The 21,168-nt window shown below is 43.2% G+C and overlaps 1 protein-coding gene across 1 annotated transcript in view; it reads right to left on the bottom strand.

Moving 5' to 3' along the window:
* Window positions 1–21,168, bottom strand: part of LOC306865035 (rho GTPase-activating protein 44-like) — a gene marked incomplete at both ends in the record, with an annotated part of 75,268 nt that overhangs the window by 16,589 nt on the left and 37,511 nt on the right. The window contains 16 exons of the mRNA XM_079409367.1: window positions 283–300; window positions 3,171–3,354; window positions 3,448–3,539; window positions 4,419–4,532; window positions 5,175–5,255; window positions 9,275–9,356; window positions 9,715–9,826; window positions 11,224–11,351; window positions 11,479–11,560; window positions 11,653–11,721; window positions 11,897–12,014; window positions 12,114–12,190; window positions 18,371–18,482; window positions 20,352–20,428; window positions 20,518–20,637; window positions 20,738–20,777. Of these exons, the coding sequence (XP_079265493.1) occupies window positions 283–300; window positions 3,171–3,354; window positions 3,448–3,539; window positions 4,419–4,532; window positions 5,175–5,255; window positions 9,275–9,356; window positions 9,715–9,826; window positions 11,224–11,351; window positions 11,479–11,560; window positions 11,653–11,721; window positions 11,897–12,014; window positions 12,114–12,190; window positions 18,371–18,482; window positions 20,352–20,428; window positions 20,518–20,637; window positions 20,738–20,777 (1,506 nt within the window). The remainder of the gene's footprint in view (window positions 1–282; window positions 301–3,170; window positions 3,355–3,447; window positions 3,540–4,418; window positions 4,533–5,174; window positions 5,256–9,274; window positions 9,357–9,714; window positions 9,827–11,223; window positions 11,352–11,478; window positions 11,561–11,652; window positions 11,722–11,896; window positions 12,015–12,113; window positions 12,191–18,370; window positions 18,483–20,351; window positions 20,429–20,517; window positions 20,638–20,737; window positions 20,778–21,168) is intronic.

Genomic DNA, 21,168 nt, shown 5'->3' with positions numbered 1-21,168 from the left:
TATATAATTTATTCAAAATAGAAATATTTTGTAAAATTATAAATGTTTTTTAATGTCACTTTTGATCTATTTAATGTATTCTTGCTTAATAAATCAAATAAATAAACAAACAAATAACCTGACCACAACCTGAAAAAACTTTTGAACGGAAGCGTTTTTAGATTTGAACATACATGCATGACTGTCTGGTTAAGCAATACAGAAATGAAATGATTGTTAATTAAGTTATTAAAAAGTGTTACAAAAACAAAGCCACAGTATAACAGAAAAGGTGAACGGTACCTTTGAATTTTCCTAATGCTGCATTAAGCGTGGATAAAATAATGAGAAAACACAGTGAGTTCACATTTAACAGTAATGTCTGTAGAGTAAGCAAAAGTAAAGGACATGGGGACAGGGGAGGACAGCTAAATGAGAACTGTGTAGCGTGCAGTGGGGGACATATGTAGTTTGACAGTGTTTGGAGGATCAGGGCCATCCAGAGGTGAGAACATGTCAGCCTAAATGAGCAGCTGGCACTTTTGCCTGCTGCGACACCATTAAGCCTCATTTACTCTAATTGCTTTTACCCCAAGAGCTGTGGACATAAACAATCAGACACTTAGCCTCTCCTTTCCCAAAAACACATCAGTCCAAAAATACAGTGGATCAGTGTCTCTAATTGTTATGTAATCAGGAGCATTTTAACATGAGGAAATGTGAGGAAAGCACAGAAATGGTTAGCTGTCGTGGAAATATTCATATACAAGATTAAATATGAATGCTTAAACGCTAAAGCCTCAAGAAAAAAGTTAGTAGCTCCAGAAAAAGTCATAAAAATTTAAGTTAGAAAATGCATAATTTTGTAAAAGATGCATGTTTTCGCCACGGGATAAAAAAAAATTAAAAGGTGAAAAAAATCAGAATTGTGAGAAAGCAATTATCTCACAAATATCTCACAAGTCTCACAAAAAAATGCTAATTTGAAATCTCATGGTTTTGACTTCTTTCCTCAGAATTTTGAGTTTACATCTTGCAATTCAGTTTTTTTGTTTTTCTGGCAAAAAACACGCAATTCTGAGTTTACTGTATTCTTAATTCTTACTATATATCTCACAATTTTGACTTTAGATTTCAAAATTCTCAGACACAATTCTGAGAACAAAAGACAGAATTATGCGATAAATTCAGAATTGCAGGGAAAAATTGAAAATGCAATAAAAAAAGGCATTTAAAATGTTTTAACCCGTAGTGAAAACGAGCTTCCATATTTTCTTTCTGATTTTTCTCTGCAAATGTAGCCAAGCAAAATAAACCTAAAAAAAAGAAAAAAAGAAAATGGTAACACTTAAGCGTTTTTTTAATCAAAAATATTATCAAAAAAGTAAATAAATATATATATTACTTAATATCACCGATATTGCTTAATATCTCTAAATCAACCTAAATACATAATATTTTAGCACTTAAATTAGGTAGAAATATAGGTATAAATTGCAGGTCACCATTTTGTTTTACAGTGTAGGGGAGTGAAATAAACAACTTATAAAAGTAGTGTGGACATGTTACCTCCAGTTATAATGGCTGCCAAATATTTGCCAGAACACAATATTTGTTGTAAGCTAGTCTGGAGTGGGACTCTATCTAACAGAAGTCTGGATCTCCTCCTCCGTATGTGGTATTTTTCCACCTGCTGGAGCATTGCAGGTGGCATGAGTCAGAGCCTGGCACATCTGCCACGTGTCTCTGTCGATAGCGGCAGAAATTCAGCCCCCTCAGTGAATGATATGCAAGCCGCGGCCCTCCTTCAACACTCCATCCACGTTACCATAGAGACCGTGGCAGCCCATCAGCCAGAGACCAGCTCTATTCAAATGAGGGCAGGTTGTGGGAGTCGCTGAGATGTTCCCGGAGCTCAACTCCAATTGAGAACAAATGAGACTGAGAGGTTACTGGATAATGACGTGACTGACGTCCCGGTCTAAGTGAATTAGTTGCTGAACACATTAGCTATCCGCCGCTGTCTCCTCCGCCACTGCTAATTGGTTTAAGCGGCACTATCGAACCCTGTCAGTAATAGGCAGGGTTCGATAGTGCCGGGTGGTGATGGCGCAGTGGATAAGACACGTGCCTTTGGTGTGAGAGACCCGGGTTCGAATCCACTGTGAGACACCAATGTGTCCCTGAGCAATATATTTATTTCAAGCTAAGCATACTACAAGTACATTTACAATAAATGGTCCACTCATGAGTGAGTCTTCTGAAGTAATAAGACACTTTTGGTCACCCTCATTATTTAGAAAAAATAAATAAAAATCACTGCAAGATCTTGAGGGGAGAAATGTAATTGAGTTTTTCTAAATATATTTGCATTTTAAAATGTGATTTTTTCAAAGCTTCAGATTTGTGGTGCTTGCACAATTTGGCCAAAACTGTTGTGAAAATACAACAACTACTACTATTAATACAAAATATTATTATATTGGTATTATTATTAAATAAAAATATTAAAATAAGAAACATTACTTTTGTAATATTTTACTGTAATTTTTTTTATTTTTTATAAATAAACTATTGAAATAAATTAATATAAAAGTAATTAAATTTTAGAGTACTCCTGTTAAATTGCAAAACTAATATTTATGGCTGTCTTAATTTCTTAATTTTTCAAACGGTAAATCATCAACTTTTTATTTCAGCAAAAAAGCCTAGTCAAAAAGCATCTTTTATTGACAAAGTTTTTCTCTTTACAAGTTTAGGAAGATGGTTGACACATGTTGTGTTCCAAAATGCACATTTTAAGCAGATGCATATACGGTGAGCCAAGTTGCTTTGAGAAACTGAAAACATCATGATACATAGCTGCTCATGTGTAAATAAACACAGTGCTTCACTCTGAAACCCACAGCACACATATTTATGTAATTCATTTGCAGCCTTTTTGATTTGATATTCACACTAAGCCATATGGTGAGGATTGCCAGGATATTCTTCAAAAATGTACCTTTTGTTTCATGGAAAAAAGAAAGTTGTACAGGTTTGGAAAGAATGAGTAAATTATGATATTTTTGGGTGAACTGTCCCTTTAAGATTAGGGATGGTATGAGAAGCTAAAGGAAGAGTGTGGGAGGAAAAAGGAAAAGTGGAGAGATGGAGGAGGCAGACAGAGCCAAGAGTGCAGAACAACCTACCCATCCTTCTTGTAGAATTCCAGCATCATGTTGTCAGTAGCAACACTGAGTGGGCGTCGGCTCTGGTCGTGCTGCTGCTTGCGCTCTGATTGGTCCATATCGGGCGAGGGCATGGAGCTGTAGTTGGAGTTGTGGTTGGTGTGGACCGGGCTGCCGTAGCTGCCTGTCAGGTTGAACTCAATATCTAAGAATAGCAAAGACAAATTAGTCCAAATCTCGCAGGAGAACACGCTCGTGTGTATGTGCGAATATGTTTTCACAACTCTTTCTATCGAACCTCCAGGGAAGAACCAGTCAGCGTGCTGGATGATCGGCTCAATGATGCCAACGATTTGCAGGGACATGGTGGTCATCATTTCTGTCATGTTCCTGTGAAGATCAATGACCCATTTGATCTACACATTACATATGTCAAAATATATCTTAAATAATATATCAAAATATATCTAAAACTACTAGATGCATTAAAGTAGTAGTATACCTAAAAATGTAATTCACTTATGTCCATGCAAAACTGAATGACTATTTCTTTTGTGGAACACAAAAGGTTACATTTTAAATGATCCTCATGTAGTTCTTCTCCATAAAGCAACATTTCACAGTGACCACATCTGTAGAGCTTCAAAAATGTTAAATAACAGTCAGTTTTACACAGAAAACCTTGCATGACTTCAAATGGCTTAAAATATTGTGTAAAAGCCGTATTAACTATTTTTATAGTTTTTATCATTCTTAAAGCTGGACAGACATGGTCACTATTAACTGTTATAGTATAGATTCTTCAAAAATACAAATATTTTTGTATTTATATATTATTATAGTAGTCGTTATTATTTCGAATTAGCTTTTATTTGTACATTTTTAGATTAAATTTATCTTAAATAATTTTATGAGTTTAGCTAATTTCTCTTTTTCTTGGTCAATATTTGTATTTCGATTTACTTTATTTTTTGTTTCTGTTTTAGCAATTTTAGCACTTCTTGAACTTCTATTTTTATCATATTTAAAAAAAATTATCTAATATTTATCTTATTGTAATTTTATCTCAAGAAAATTATTTTTTATTATTTTTAGTTTACAATAACAACACTGCTCCACAGAAGAAAAATAATAAAGTCAAAAGTCATATATACAGTATGTAATAACAATTTTTTTTTTTTCAGTGAACTGTCCCATTAAATTGCTTTGTGAATTTGCTGCTCTCCACATAAATATATGACATAATCCAAATGGAAGACATGCACTCACCCTTCTGAATGTGTCCACAGCAGGTTAGGTCCAAGAACTATTGCAATATTACCTGGCGTCATTTTATTAGCGTCTTGATACTCTGTGAGTTTGGCTAAGAACTTGATTAAATATCTGTTTTGGAAAAAGAAAGAAAAGAATAAACTTCAGATACAATCTCAGTTTGGCCAAACAGTCGCTATTCTTGTCGCTGTATATTATCAATATTTCAGTAGGTCTGACAGAAGCAGGTGCAGTCAAACATCCAAGACCCACAGAAAATATCTGGAAACCTTGGCTAGAAGTAAAGACATGCCAAATATTCACAGGATTTGATTGATGAATTGTAAATAAAATGCATAATTCATATGAACAGGCATCCTTATTTTCTTAAACGGAAGCTTTGTTTGAACTTAATGCTGGATTAATGATGTATTATTTATTGTGTGGCTCATAGTCTTTGGCCAAATCAGTCAAGGCTAAATGAAAGATTGATTTTTTTATTTGCCAGAGACAGCGTCTGCATAGCTGGCACACTAAACAGGTTGGACTGAAGGACATTTCCAAACTCAAAAATAATCTCTGTAGGACTAATGAACTCTGATTGTTTCAGAAACATGCCCACTTCCTGTCAGGGAAGGAACTTCTGCATCGCTGGTGATATGACAGAGATTTGACAGTCTTCTCTTCTAATGAGCTCTTGCATTCATGGCACATTAAAAGACAAAGGCCTCATCAGATATAACAAATAATAAGTAAATAACAAGCACCACACACCTTAAATTGTTCAGATTGTCTGCTGGTAGTTTCTCACATGTACACAAAAGGGCTTGGAGTCTTTTATCCATATCTTGAATACTAGAGAAAAGACAGGGAGAAATGCAGAATATGAATAAACTTGATCTTTTTTTCTATAGTGCTATTAACAAACACAGAAAAAGATAAGCATTTGCCTGATTTTACTGACAAATCTTCAACTGTAAATTTAGTTCACTTACATACAATTCAGTATAAAAACTATTACACTAGTAGCTTACTGAGTGTAAAACTAAAAAGTAGGTTACTACTAATACATTGATATTAGTATATTTATTTCCCAAAGCATACTTGAAAAATATACTTGAACTTTATATATCTTTTTTGTAAGAGTTTTGGAACTGACAACTCATTTTTGCCTTTATGAAAATTAACCATGGCTTTACTACAAAAAACAAAAAAACAAAAAAAAAAACATGGTAATTATAGTTAAACCATGGTAACCTCATATTAACCATGGTTTTGCTACATAGTTTAATCATGGTATTTGTAGTAGAACTGTGGTTGTACAAAAGGTAACGTCTCGGTTACGTAAGTAACCCTCATTCCCTATCTGTCTGTCACTACGAGTTATGTTGTGACAACATTAGGGGATTCACTTGGAAGCCCCAATCATCTCTGACTTTAAGAGAAAACGCCAATGAATATTGGCTAGTGGATTTTGCATACCTGAGCCACTCCCCGTGCATACGCCTATAAATAGGCGACAGGTGCATCCACTCATCAGATTTTTGCTTCGGAACTGAGTGGATGAACGTGTTGATCTCCACAAAGCCATTCATCATCTGTCTGGACGCTGTTCTGGTTGGCGTCACTGTGTGCCCAGATTCCCCTGGGCACTTCAACTAAAAGAGCAGATTTCCTAAAAGAGTAAATCACGGTCGGTTCGCGTCTTTTTAAAGACGCCGCTTCGGCAGTGTCCTTATGGTTGATCGTTGTCTTCAGTGTCTGGGCATCCAGTATGCTGAAGCTGCGTTCGTGTATGATTTATACGTTCGTTTTGAGTGTATAACCATGGCAGCACTGCAATCGTGCCTCTCTCTCCTCACGGGGATAGAGGATCAGATGTCGCTAGCAGCATCTGGGGATGGGCAGGGCAATCGTCCTCTGAGGATGAAGATTTGGCGTGGCTCCCCCACCGGGTGTCACGGCCGCCGATGAATCGGACCCAGAGTTGACAAAGAGCTGCTCAGAGCTTCTGAAGCTCCGGGTGCGGTGCTCTTACGGGACACCTCCGAGGGCAGTGCTTGCTGATTCACCACCTGATCGCGGAAGGGCATGGTGGGAACCTTGGGCATGTATCCAGGCCGGGGTCTCAGGACAACGTGAGAGTTGGCCAGCCCGAACACAAGGCACTCTTCACTCACCGAGAATGCTTGGAGGTCCCCGACCCTCTTGATGGAAGTAACGGAGCAAGGGCGCCCTCCGTGGCTTTCACAAAGACATGAGGGGACAGGAAAAGCCCAAAGGGGAAGTACTGCCTGTACTGCCATGCCCGACCCTCGAACACAAACCAACAGTCTGTGTCGAGAGCAAATCGAGACATGAAAGTAAGCGTCCTTCAGGTCGACCACTGCAAACCAATCCTGGGGTTGGATGCATCTAATGATGCGCTTCTGCGTCAACATCTTGAACGGAAGCTTGTGCAGGGCCCGATTCAAGGCTCGCAGATCCAGGATTGGCCGGAGGCCACCACCTTTCTTGTGTCCGATGAAGTAAGGGCTGTAAAACCCCTGCTTCTTCTCGGCTGGAGGGACCGACCCGATTGCATACTTTGCCAGGAGGACAGCAATCTCCTCGTGCAAGACAGGTGCGTCTCGGACTGCAGTCTCGAGAACGCCGCTGAACTTGTGAGGTCACCTGGTGAACTGAATCGCATAGCCAAGTGGGATTGTGCGAATGAGCTAGTGGGACGAGTTGGGCAGCGCAAGCTCCCAAACTCTGTACAAGTGGCACCAAAAGGACAATCGACATACCCGTGGTGGTGCAGCGGAGGGGAGTCGAGCTGGATAGCACAGAAGGCATCGCATTCTGACTGACCACGGCAGAGCTCCCCGCGTCCCCGGAGGAACTGGCCAGAGATGCGTGGAGAGGCATTGCGTCTCCCATCCGCAGTCTCTTGGCCACTGGCAAGAAGGGGTGTCGAGGGCGAGAGTAAGGAGGCAGTACATCGCAAACAAGAAAGGAGCGGCGCTGTCCTCGCCGTCTCCTGAGAAAGAGCAGCTTCCCACATCTCCGGGTTGCTCGTGTCAGGGCCACTTTATCGATTTTGGGGGTGGCTGGGGGGGCACCGCACTCCTGCAAGAGACTCGACACGCCGGCCTAGGTGATGATTCAGGACAGGGGCGGAGCAGCCCTAGAGGACGTAGGAGGGCGCCCACGGTGACGAGTAGACTGGGGGCTGGCCCGCGACGGAGCGGTGGCAGATGCTGCATCACGCCGGGGTAAGGGCAGCCCCGCCGAATCTTCATCCTCAGAGGACAATTGTCAATCTGATCCTCTATCGACGCGCCGAATGAAACGCTGGGCACGCCGTAAGACGGCACAGCAGAATCACCGGGAGCCGCACAGAACAGCTGCTGCAGGTGGAGTGAAAGGTCCGTGGGGACTGGCCCGGTGGGAAGGCTCTCACTGTAACCTCAGATCACCCAGAGCACTAGTCGATGGTTCTCTGCTCGTGGCAGAGAAGCCAGCGCGGGAGGTGACAGAGGAAGATCCTCCTATCCCCGTGAGGAGAGAGAGGCGCGATCGCAGCGCTGCCATGGTTACATGCTCAGAACGAACGCATAAACCATCTACGAACGCAGCTTCAGCGTGCTGGATGTCCAGACACTGAAGACAACGATCGTGGCTGTCGACAGAGGATAGGAAATGACCACAACCAAGAGGACACAGCCAGAACGGCGTCTTTAAAAAGACGCGGGCTGACTGTGATTTACTCTTTTAGGAAATCTGCTCTTTTAGTTGAAGTGCCCAGGGGAATCGCTGCAGACACCGTGTTCGCACCTTGACGCCAACCAGAACAGCTTCCAGAAAGATCATGAATGGTCGTAGTGACCAACAGATAGGGAACTAATATGCCAAAAAGCCATGATTACTAAACTTTTACTACAATAAAACCATGGTTAATTTTCGTAAAGGTGATTCCTTTACATTTAGCATTAGCACATGTCGCTAAGCTAACATAATATTCTAACAAGCATACAAACAAACACAAATATTAGGATAAGATTTTCAGCATCTTAAATGCTATCCACTTTATTTTTCCCGTAAGTGCAGGCATGGCCATTTGTAAATTTAATGTGTCTGGCTTCCTATGTCATTCATGCCCAGCTATTTTTAGCTGTACAAAACAGCTTGTTTTGCTGCTTAATATTGCTAACTTTTGTGTCTTACCATCTTATTTTAATGTATTATCTTAATTATGAACACACACTGGTTTGTAGTGCAAACAGTTTTACTGTTTACTGCACGTTGTTATTCTTCTCGTTATTTCCCTACAGAGTCTAATGAACTGAGAGTCTCACACATTCACAGAAAACGTCTTACTTTTACGTTGAAAAATAAGGTGAAGAGGTAGACGGCTCACTACCCAGAGAGAACATGTACATCTTCAAGATTTCAGTAACAGAGGGCTTCATCTCCAAAGCATCTGTTGTGTACTAACTGCTGATATGCATATTTAAAAAAGCAGTTTTACATATATTCTAAGTCATAAACATATTTGTCTACAGCTAAATGTCTACAGCTGGTCATAGCTGATTTAGCAGGCTAGTTTAGAAAGTTTTTGACCACTTTACCTTTTCAAGCTGGTCTAACTAGCTAAAACAAGCTGAACACCAGCATCCTGGGAGAGATGTATTTTAGCTGTTTTTTTTTAGCACAGGAAATGTCTTAGAGACATACTGCACATAAGCACACACTTTAAAAATACATCTTCCAGATAGATGTCTCCGTGATGTACATTTGCTATCAGGGTATGTTTTGGAAAAGTGAAATCTGAAAATGGCAAATGGTACTGGGTAATGGATTGTGTGATGGGGTAGACCATCGATACTTACTTTGAAGCTTGAATCCATTCATCATAGAGTTCAAAGGTCATTAGAGGTTCAGGAAGTTCACGCAGATAAGACTTCAATGCTCCTGAGGGAAGCAGATGAGGAAGGAAAGAGGTCAGAGGGAAGGAAAAAGGCAGGGGCACGCTGAAAGAGGAAAGCACGGCACGTGTGATAGGACGTGACTGGAGGTGTGATATTCTCTGCTTGAAATACTAAAGGGAACCCTGACAAATGAGCTGTCAAAAGCCACAATCAGCATGTAGCGCCTGACGGCTACTAAGTCACGCTTCAGGCCCAGAGTAATGAGATCAAATTAACCTAGGACAGAATTTAATGCAAACTGCCATGAGGTCTGAGATTTTGTAGCTGCGATCCACTAAAAGGACACTGCGGGTAGATCAGTGGACATTTCAAAAGCAAAGAGGAGAGAGGCAGATGCTCACCTGCGATGGCATGTGGGTCGGCTGAGTACTCCTGCACATCCATAACCCCACAGTCCAGTGACGCCTTCAGTTTCTTCAGCTTGGAGGCCGAGGGGGCAACCCGAAATAAACCCTAAAGTGACAGGAAGAGTGAAGTTAGACCTTTTTGGTCATAAAATTCCAAGCCCTGTTCCAAATGGCACCCTTGGCCCTCGTGGTTTACTGTTTTGTTTTTTGCAATAGACTTGTGGTTCTTAACTTGGAGGCTGGGGCCCACTAGGGGGTCTCAGCAAACTTCCAAGGGGATAAATACTAAGTAATTAATTTTTTAAGTGAATTTAAGTGAAGTTCAAGTATATTTCCCAAGTATGTTTTATGTAGTATCAATGCACTGTACCAACAACATTGTGTCTAAAATAACACAATATTAACTTCTTACTCACTGAACTGTTGTATAAGTATCAGTATCACATTTGCACTCGTGTGGTATTGCACTTAGCCTATTGATCGTGTGATATTGCTTAACTATATGATGTAAATATAAGACTAAAACTCAAACAGGGACATTTTTGCCCCATATCTTGAATTTTAGGGACATTCTAACTATGTTCTCTAGGCTCCATCACACAATGAGTTGTTGCCTCATATTTGTCATCAATCAACTGTATGAGATGTCAGATGACCCACATCTGGGGTGAGGCCAGTGCATTAAATGTGTTAATAATTTTAACACGTTAATTTTCACCGTAATTAATTAATCTAATTAACGCATTAAATTACAAAAACACAATCCTTATATGCAGTAAATATATATATATATATATATACTGTGTGTGTGTATATATATATATATATATATATATATATATATATATATACACCCTCTTAATTAGCTAAATTATTACTCATATATTAAAATAATCAAACTGTAACCTAAATTAAATAAACTAAATTAGTATAAACTGAATTAGATACATTTTTATTTATTTCTTATAAAAGATGTATTAACATTAACATTTTGTAACAAAAATAATAAATAATAATAAAAAAATTCACCTCATTAACTATTGTTTTAATTGAAGAACAGAGTTATTAATTTCTGAAATAAAAAAAAAACAAAAACATTTGTGAGTAATTTAATAACTTTGTATAGTTAATACAGACTTCATGAATGACATGCAAAGCAGCCAATCATGATTAGTTTTTTCATGTGTCAATACTATTAAAATATGAATATAACTATTTGATCTGTGAATGGACTGTAGGTGGTCCGTGAACATTCCACATGATGCTGAGACTATAAAAATTCTGGTCAATGTTATTGGACTTGATCATCTGTCAAGAAGAAAATCACAGGGATCTTTCCAGATAATTTCAGGTTATCTACAGCATAATGTCTATGAACGGCATCTGTGACAAGCTGTTGATTACCACAGACAATAATTTCCACTCATCCCTCAGTTTGTAAAAACAAACAGTGTTTCCAGGTATAAATAAGCCATGCTGTGTTATTTCTCAGCAGTCTTGCACCTCTTCCTGCATGCCACATTCGAGCAGCATGGTGACGCACGCCTCGATAGGAAATGCAATCTCCCTGCCACTGATGGCTAGATGTTCCTCTAGGGCCTTTCCATACGATGGCTTCTCTATCCAGGCCTCTGAAACACACCATTAAAATGCTACAGAAAGAAGTTTACTGACAGACCCAGCCACACACACACTTGAAAGTCACCACTTAACCAAACTTGTACGCTCAGACATTAAAGTGGAAGTGGAGGGTCTCACCCTGGTGAGCTTTGATCTGTGGCAGCACACTCTGTAGAATCTCCAAAGACTTCTTGTGATACTCCGCCTGAACCTCTATGAGCTGCAGCAAGACCAATAGGAGGACACACACATGTTGTAAGCTATTTCAACTAAAATTACACACTTCACCTTTTAGTGCCCAGAGGTACTTGCCGTTTGAAAGTAGTTTGCATAGTCCATTTCTTTGGCCACAAAATTGTACATATCCGCTGATAACTGGTCCTACAGAGAGGAAGACATGTAGGTCTACATTCTCACAAATCTTTAAGTTTTCTAATTAAAAAAGGACAGACATTTTAAGATGGAGATTATTGGATAAGAGTGACATACTAATTTTGCATCCCATTTGGTTAAATTTTTAATTAAGTGCGAAAGAAAGAGTGAGAGGAATCGTCACCCTGCAGATCTCCATCCGATTGGCCGTCTCCTCCATTTCTTCTCTCAGGGAATCAGCCTTAGCTCCGCCCTGCTGCACATTACTAGGGTGACTTGAAGATTTGGATGACTGTTGCCACCTATATAGGTCAGGAGGATGACAATGACACTGTCAGAGCACAATGTGGGCAATACAGAAGAATCAAGGAATCGACAGTAATATTACTCATAGTTCATACCGTGTCCTTGCAGAATCCATGTCCAGAACGAGTTTGGCTAAATGTTTTCGCTGTTTCTGAATGTTCGGAATTTCCACCTAAACAGCAAATCATGTCCATATGAGAAGAATTAAGCAATATGCACAAAAATGCATGCACACAAATTGTAAGCATTTAGGGATTAGCGTCTAACTTTATAAAGTCCACTGTATCAAATTTGATACACAAAGGCCTCTTAATGATCAACATGATCAAAACTTTTCTTCAAACCTGCTGCATACATGTTCCCTTCCAGGAACTTCGAGCTACGTCCGAAGACGCTATGGGAACGCCATCAGCGTAACCGGCGCTCTGAATATTATTTACAACCAGTCTAATGGATGGGCGAGGCGTCACGGGCGGGGTGACGTCACGACCAGGAAGTATATAAGGACGTGCGGCGGAGCCCGCGTCAGCTTTCTGTCATTCAGCAAGCGCTCTGTGTGTTGTCAGTCTGATTCTTTGTCTTGTGAGTCTTATTTGGTGTTGTCTGTCTCAGAAAACCTAGGAGAACATGCCTAAAGCTAAGGCAAAGACTAGGGGCGATCCCAGATCGCGTTTCAGGTTGTGTGTTAGTCCCTGCCCTCGTTACATCACGAGTGGACACACACACAGCCTGTGCGTGGTCTGTTTGGGTGCGGAGCATGCGGCATTAGCTCTCGAGACATTAGCTACACTCGTGGGGCTCGCAGGCTGATCTGGCTGGCGGGAGTGAGACGGGCATGTCTCTATCTCCTCCCGTATCTGCCAGATCTGGTGTCCCGTCTCTTGGGGAAGCGGTTACTTCCCCCAGAGATGAGGACTCAGCGCTTCGTCTATCTTCCTCCGAGGAGGTTGATGTGACGAGCGTTGAAGGGGTTGCGCCGCCTCTCTCGCCCCAATAGGAGGAGCTTTTACAGGTGGTAACTCGGGCAGCGGCCAAGCTTGACATCAGTTGGCCCCCGTTTCCTGCGCTCGCGGCCGCCACCTCTACGCAGGAGCCTTCCTTTCTTCCCCGATCTCCACACCGAGGTGTCGAGATCCTGGGCGAAACAGTCTACATCCCGCCCTTTCGTTCCCGCATCAGATTACTACGGTAATGTGCGGGAATTGGACGGGCGTGGATACAGGGCGATGCCCCGGATTGAGCAGACGCTCGCGGGCTATCTGTCTCCTTCCACGGCGTCGTCCTTGAAGGCTCCTACCCTGCCCACTAGGCCTCTGCGCACCACATCATCCCTAGTGGGCAAGGGGTATGCGGCAGCAGGACAGGCTGGTGCGTGTCTGCACACGATGGCTGTGTTGCAGGCGTACCAGGCCGAACTGCTGAAGGAGTTAGATGAGTTCGGGGATATCAGAGCCGACGATATCTCAGAGCTCAGGAGAACCGCCGATTTGTCTCTCCGCGCCACCAAGGAGTCGGCCCGTGCGATCGGCCGCTCCATGGCAGCTATGGTGGCAGCGGAGAGGCATTTGTGGCTGACCCTGTCCGACATCAAGGAGAAGGACAGGGTCTGCCTCCTGGATGCCCCGCTTCAGCCTTCTGGCCTGTTCGGCGACGCTGTGAGCACCGTCGTCGACAGGTTTCAGGAGGCCCGCAGGCAAGCGGAGGCGTTTCGGCGGTTCCTTCCCCGCCGCTCTCTAAATCTGGAGGCTGCTGGGCGGGAGCAGCCTCCTCCGCATACCAGCTCCTCGCACAGGGCTGCGCAGAAAGAGAGCGTCGCCTCTCGTGCTCCCCCGAGACGGAGCCGAGGGCAGCGGCGCTCCGCGCCGGGGACTTCAAAGCCCAAGACAGACCTGAGGGATGTCTTGGCGGCCAAGAGGTCCGCGGCAAGGAAGTCCTGATGGGCGAGCCCCAGGACTTCGGAGGGCGACCCCTACTGGGGTGGAGCGGCTCACACCGCGGCTCACGGTGACCGTCTCCCCTCGGTGCCCTCCGGGGATTTGTCTGCCAACCCTGCAGTTCCAGGGCACAGCAGGTCCCAGCGAGCGTTATTCTCAGGTTCTACCGCCTGTGACTTCAGCGGGCCTAAGAGACTCGCCTCAGCCGCCAGATTACGCGTCTCCTGTCGGTGCGCCGCAGCAAGACAGCGGTCTGGCCGCTTCTCTAACACCAGAGGTCAGTCTCGAGAGACTGATTCCCTTAGTAGATCGTTTGGCAGCCTGGCAACGGCTGCCGAACGTGTCTCTCTGGGTCCTGCGGACGGTAGAGGCTGGCTATTCCATCCAGTTCGATGGGCCACCCCCACGGTTCAACGGGGTCTGTGTGACTACGGTCCGCCCCGAGCAGGCTCTGGTCCTGGAACAGGAAGTCAACACTTTGCTGAAAAAGGAAGCCATAGAGTTGGTTCCACCTCACGAAGTGTACACCGGCTTCTACAGCCGATACTTCATTGTTCCGAAGAGGGACAGAGGGCTGAGGCCCATACTGGACTTGCGTCTCTTGAACCTCTCAGTCAGATCGCTGAAGTTCAAGATGCTGACGGTCAAGCAGATCGTATCTCAAATTAGGTCTGAGGGCTGGTTTGTCACGATAGACCTCAAAGACGCCTATTTCCATGTGTCCATCCTTCCCTCTCACAGGAAGTTCCTGAGGTTCGCTTTCGGGGGCAAAGCGTACCAATATCGGGTTCTTCCCTTCGGCCTAGCACTCTCACCCCGCACTTTCACCAAGTGTGTAGATGCGGTCCTGGTCCCGTTGCGACTGCAAGGCATCCGCATACTAAATTATATCGACGATTGGTTGATCCTTGCTCAATCAGAGCAGTTGGCAGCTCGGCATCGAGATGTCGTTCTTGCCCACATGAAAGATTTGGGGTTAAGACTAAACGCCAAAAAGAGTGTGCTTTCTCCAGCTCAGAGAACCACTTATCTAGGCGTGGTGTGGGATTCGACCACGATGCAGGCTCGTTTGACCCCTGCTCGGATCGAGTCGATCCTCACGGCAGTCAGGAGAGTGCGAGAAGGCCAGCCATTCACTGTCAAGCAATTTCAGAGGCTGCTTGGGCTCATGGCAGCTGCGTCCAGCGTGATTCCTTCTGGCCTGCTGTACATGAGGCCCTTACAGTGGTGGCTCAAGACCAGGGGGGTCTCCCTGAGGGGAAACTCGCTCCGCGCTGTCAAGGTGTCACGGCGCTGCATCCGTGCCTTAGAAATGTGGACGAAACCCTGGTTCTTGTCCCAGGGCCCGGTGCTGGGAGCTCCTTGTCGCCGCGTCTCGCTAGCGACGGACGCTTCCCTCACCGGTTGGGGTGCGGTCATGAGTGGCCATCCTGCCCGCGGTCTGTGGAGTGGTCGCCACCTGACGTGGCATATCAACTGGCTAGAGATCCTAGCTGTGTTCCGTGCTCTCAAGCACTTCCTCCCAGACCTGAGAGATCGCCACGTGCTGGTCCGCACCGACAGCACGGCAGTGGTCTCTTACATCAACCACCAAGGAGGTCTGCGATCGCGCCCCTTGTACAAGCTGGCACACCAGATCCTTGTGTGGTCCCAGGGCAAGCTCCTATCATTGAGAGCTGTGCACATTCCTGGGTATCTCAACATCGGAGCAGACGTCCTGTCGAAACAGGGGCCGAGGCCCGGGGAATGGATGCTTCACCCCCAGGTGGTGAAGCAGATCTGGAAGGTTTTTGGCCAAGCACAGGTGGACCTCTTTGCGACTCGAGAGTCGGCGCAATGTCCCCTTTGGTTCTCTCTAGCTCCTCCAGCGCCTCTGGGACTGGATGCTATGGTACAGACCTGGCCGAGGCTTCGTCTGTACGCCTTCCCCCCGATCGCTCTGCTCCCGGGAGTTTTGGCGAGAGTGCGCCGGGACGCGGTCAGCCTACTGTTAGTAGCACCGTTCTGGCCGGGCCGAGTATGGTTCTCGGATCTGATTTCCCTCCTCGACGGCACCCCGTGGCCGGTACCGATCAGGAGCGATCTCCTCTCACAGGCCGGGGGCACCCTTGTGCACCCCCGCCCGGAGTGCTGGAGGCTGTGGGTGTGGCCCCTGAGGGGGCACAATTCATAGCTTCCGGTCTGTCAACCGAGGTTGTCGAGACCATCCTCCAATCCAGAGCTCCCTCTACGAGGAAACTGTACGCCTTGAAGTGGAAACTCTTCACTTCATGGTGCGGGGACCGCCAGCTCGACCCAGTCAACTGCCCGATCCGCGCAGTTCTGGAGTTCCTGCAGGCCCGCTTCTCCGCAGGGTTAACCCATTCCACTATTAAGGTCTACGTAGCAGCTATCTCGTCGTACCACGCCCTTATCGGTGGCCAGTCAGTGGGCAGACACCCCCTGGTTACACGTTTCCTCCGCAGTGCGCTGAGGCTGAGGCCGCCTGTACGACCCCGTGTCCCCACGTGGGACCTGGCTGTGGTACTAGAGGCTCTGGGCAGAGCACCCTTCGAGCCTCTCGGGGAGATAACTGATAGACTCCTCACGATCAAGACCGTCTTTCTGCTGGCTATCACCTCTCTGAGGAGGGTGAGTGACCTCCAGGCCCTATCTGTGGCCCCTTCGCATATCGACTTTGCACCCGGTTCGGCGAAAGTCTTCCTCTACCCCCGTGCGGGGTACATACCGAAGGTTCTGACGGTCGTACCACAGCCGGTCGTACTCCAGGCCTTTTGTCCTCCTCCCTTCAGGGAGCCCGACCAGGAAAGGCACAACTGTGTGTGTCCAGTGCGAGCACTGGACGCATACATCCACAGAGCTGCCCTGTGGAGAAAGACGGACCAATTGCTCGTGTGCTTTGGTCCGCCTAAGAGGGGTCTTCCAGCTTCGAAGCCCACTCTTAGCAGGTGGATAGTGGATGCCATCAATCTGGCGTACGAGACCTCTGACCTTCCCCCGCCGTTGGGAGTCAGAGCACACTCGACCTGAGGTGTGGCGGCCTCCAAGGCCTTCTGGGCAGGTGTCTCCATGCAAGACATCTGCAACGCTGCTGGGTGGTCCACGCCCCTGACATTCGCTGGGTTTTAGAACCTCGACATCAGAGCCACTCCAGGCTCCTCCGTCCTTTCAGCCTGACACCAGACAGGGACTTGTCAGTCTGGCGGCGTTGGTATTGCATTCCCATAGCGTCTTCGGACGTAGCTCGAAGTTCCTGGAAGGGAACGTACCAGGTTACGTATGTAACCCAGGTTCCCTGAAGGGAACGAGAGCTACGTCCCGAGCCACACTTCCGGCATCCCTGCCAGCGCTTGCTTCATGACTTGAAGCTGATGCGGGCTCCGCCGCACGTGCTTATATACTTCCTGGTCGTGACGTCACCCCGCCCGTGACGCCTCGCCCATCCATTAGACTGGTTGTAAATAATATTCAGAGCGCCGGTTACGCTGATGGCGTTCCCATAGCGTCTTCGGACGTAGCTCTCGTTCCCTTCAGGGAACCTGGGTTACATACGTAACCTGGTATGTTTTCCCCCATAATAAAAACTACATAGCTTTGATCATAAAAAATAAGCATTTAAATTACTATATTACTGGGAGTTACAGAGTGAAAATGTATGTTCATATGCATTTTATGTAAGTAGTCTGTTATCAGTGTTAGGGAGTAACTAGTTACATGTAACAGAGTTATGTAATTTAATTACAAAATAAATGTTACAGTTACTTATGAAAATGTTAATGATTACAAAGGGGGCTGCATTTGAATATTTTCACACACATACAAATATGATTGATTTCTTTCCCAAATTGCATTGACTGCTCTAAAATATGAGACATCAATGTTTCATAGGACACATGCTTCTTAGATTTGAAAATGAATAACAGTTGAAAATGTTCATTAGAAATTTAGAAAAGTAATCAAATGTAATCAGTTACATTACTTTAATAAAGTAATTGAAACCGTTACACTACTTATTACTTTTTATATAGGGGAACTTGTAATCTGTATTCTATTACATTTACAAAAGTAAAATTCACAACACTGTCTGTTGCCAAGAGCTCACTGATTTATATTGTTTTCATCTTTCCTTTTGGCCATATAAATATCAGCAGCTGCACAAAAAACTATATATATAATTTTTTTGGTCAGTCTGGGCCTCTAAATAAAACTGAGGTGTTTTTCCTCCTCAATTTTAAGCTCCATATTCTTCTGTATCATACTACAAAATTGAAGCCAGATGTATAAAGTATGATACTCAATGAAAAAATAGCTTATTCTTACTATTATTTCATATGTCAGGTACTAAATGGTTGGATGCAGATGAAAAAGGATGCAATATGTGTATTACAGTGTATCTTTGACAGGAAAAACACGCTCACCTCAGCCAGCACATACAGAGGCTCCACAACATCTCTTTCAATCTGAAACTCAAAGACAAGCAGCTCTTGGGCCAACTTCTCCTCTGTCTCACCACAGAGATTCAGCATCTTACTGCAGATGGAGACCACAGGTTAGTAAATGCAGTCAACCAAACCAGAGCTGCATCCTAATTCACAAACTTCTAAGTGAATGTCACGAAAGAGCTCAAGAGCTTAAATGTGAGCAGAAACTACCCATATGATGTTTACATCAAAGGGTGTGTACCTAATCAAACTCTATATTTTTGGTGCTACTTCTTCTGTCCCTTGGTAGAAACTATCCAAATTAATTTGGTGCAAATCAATGCAGGTTGCGTGACAAGAGACATTTTGAAAACAAATATTGACCACAAGAAGTCTGAATAAGTTGTGTCAGGCTAACATGATCCCATTAGCCCCTGCTGGTAGGTTGTAGTAATTACACCACCTGGCTGGGGAAAATAAAGCATCTTTTTTCCTCACTGGGTTTACTAGCAGGTTGAAAACCAACTTAAGTAGATGCATATTACTGCTACCTATTGTGCTGGATGACAACTGAGTCTAGGTTTTAAAGATTATTTGTTATATCCTATAAGTTCACCGTGACAATCATTTTACCTGCTTCTGGTAATTTTGTGGAATATTTAGTCTTTTATGTAGATATTGTCCAGTCTGACAGTGGTCTTATTGTTAACTAAAATTAAAACCAAAACAATAAAACATTAAAATAATGTTTTTTTTTTACTGCTAAAATTAATAATATACATCTAATAAATATTAGATGAACATATTTATAATGAATTATTATTATAATTAATAATAATTATTAATTATTATAATTATAATTAAATTTAAAAAATGAATGTTGCAACTGACTGAAATTAAATGATTTCAAATACACACACAGGTTTGTTTTTGTGAATTGTGGGGACATTCCATAGACTTCTATTGTTTTATACTGTACAAACCATATTTTCTATCGCCCTACACCAACCCAACACCTAAACCTACCCCTTACAGGAAACTTTCTGCAATTTTACTTTCTCAAAAAAAACTCATTCTGTATCATTTATAAGCCTTTTGATACATGAGGACACTGAAAATGTCCTCATAAATCATCTTCTCCTTGTAATACCTATGTCATACCCATGTCATTATACAAATTTGTGTCTTCATATGTCACAAAAACACGCACACACAAATGTATACATTTATTGCAAGCTCGAATTACATGCCTCTGTTCTGATTTTCTTTGTGCAATTGTTAAATTTGTCTTGCCCAATCTAAGAGATTGATTCACCCTTTTGTCTGCTTTTTCATTTTTGTCTGAATCGGTATTATAATACAATTCAGCATTTTTGCTAAAATATTACATCAGTATGTGTGAAATGAGTGAAGTGATATCACTGAATCTGAACATATCACAGCTTTTTTGGCATCAATTCCTCAGCTCAACCTGGAGCCATTTGTATAGCCATTTCTTACACTGACGTCCCATCTGTTAATTTCCCACATTTTGCCTTTTTAAATTTTAAGACATTTACTTGAGAAGCAAAATCACATTCTGGAAGACAAGAAAAATATATCTGCCAAAGAGAAAAAATTTTTTTTTGTCAAAATTAAACTTATGCTTAAAACAAGAAAAAGCATTTGCAGTGTAGGTTAAGAAAATAAACTTAATTCAAAGTGAAAGCAACTTCATTTTTCTTACCCCCCTAGCACTTTTTTTCTTGTCTTCCAGTAAACAAGACTTACAAGGAAATGTAAGGAAATGTATCTTGATTAAGGAATGTTTAGACATTTATAATGGAAAACAAAAGCAAACACTGAGAAAATACTAAGGAAATGACTTTTTGCATAACTCTCCATTGATGCCCATTTGATTGTAAATTATGATGCAGCCCAAGGGAAACAGTTTGAAAAATCTAGTTCTAAAAAATCTAAATCTAAAAGAAAAACTCACCCAAGAAGAGAGTCGTCTCCTAACACAGCTGCTCCCTCCACCATACATTGAGCAAGTATCGTCAGAGGCAACTTTTTCTGTTTAGGGAAAATCACAATCAAACTGTTATGAGTGTAATTAATTGCAGTGCAGAAAACAGGAGTGTGAGGTGTGAGAGCTGATGTACCGAGGGAGATTTGACTGATCTCTTGTCTAAATCGGTGCCTTGTTGTCCCTGCAGACAGGCGGTCAGCTTCTTATGTGTGCTATGAGAGACCTGCTTAACCAGGTCTAAACGCTTCTCCACCTCAATGCAAAATAAACACATGTGAAACATATGAGCAGTGCAATAGAGACAAGAGTATATTTGAGCAGTAGATAAATATATATAAATATATTCATCTCACCTGCAGCAGGTCTTCACTCAGTACCTCTGTTTTTTCTGCCCTGTAACATCAGAGAGAAGAGGCACTTAGGTGTTGCACTAGCAAGAGGCTGGATAGTTTTGCTAAACACACTTTATGAGAGCACCTCTACCAGGGGAATGATTATAAATCCCTTCAGTAATTAATTAAACACAGGTTATTTAAGACACTTATATGCAAAAACACATGCTCCGCAGATTTTTGAATGGATTTTGAAAGCAACCTCATAAATTGTGATCATTTAAATAGTAAAGTCAGTTAAAAATAAAATAAAATAAAAGTTGTATTGTAAGTTAAATGACATTATCCTATACTACAGGGTCAGTATGTCTTTCACTAAGAAATTAATCATTTTATTCAGCAAGGATGCATTAAATTGATCAAAAGTGACAGTGTGAAGACATTTATGTTAC

This window comes from Barbus barbus (assembly GCF_936440315.1).
Source record: "Barbus barbus genome assembly, chromosome: 4".
In the NCBI taxonomy this organism is placed as follows: domain Eukaryota; kingdom Metazoa; phylum Chordata; class Actinopteri; order Cypriniformes; family Cyprinidae; genus Barbus; species Barbus barbus.
The sequence above is the reverse complement of the archived record's forward strand: the minus strand, read 5'-3'. Positions and strand labels throughout refer to the sequence as shown.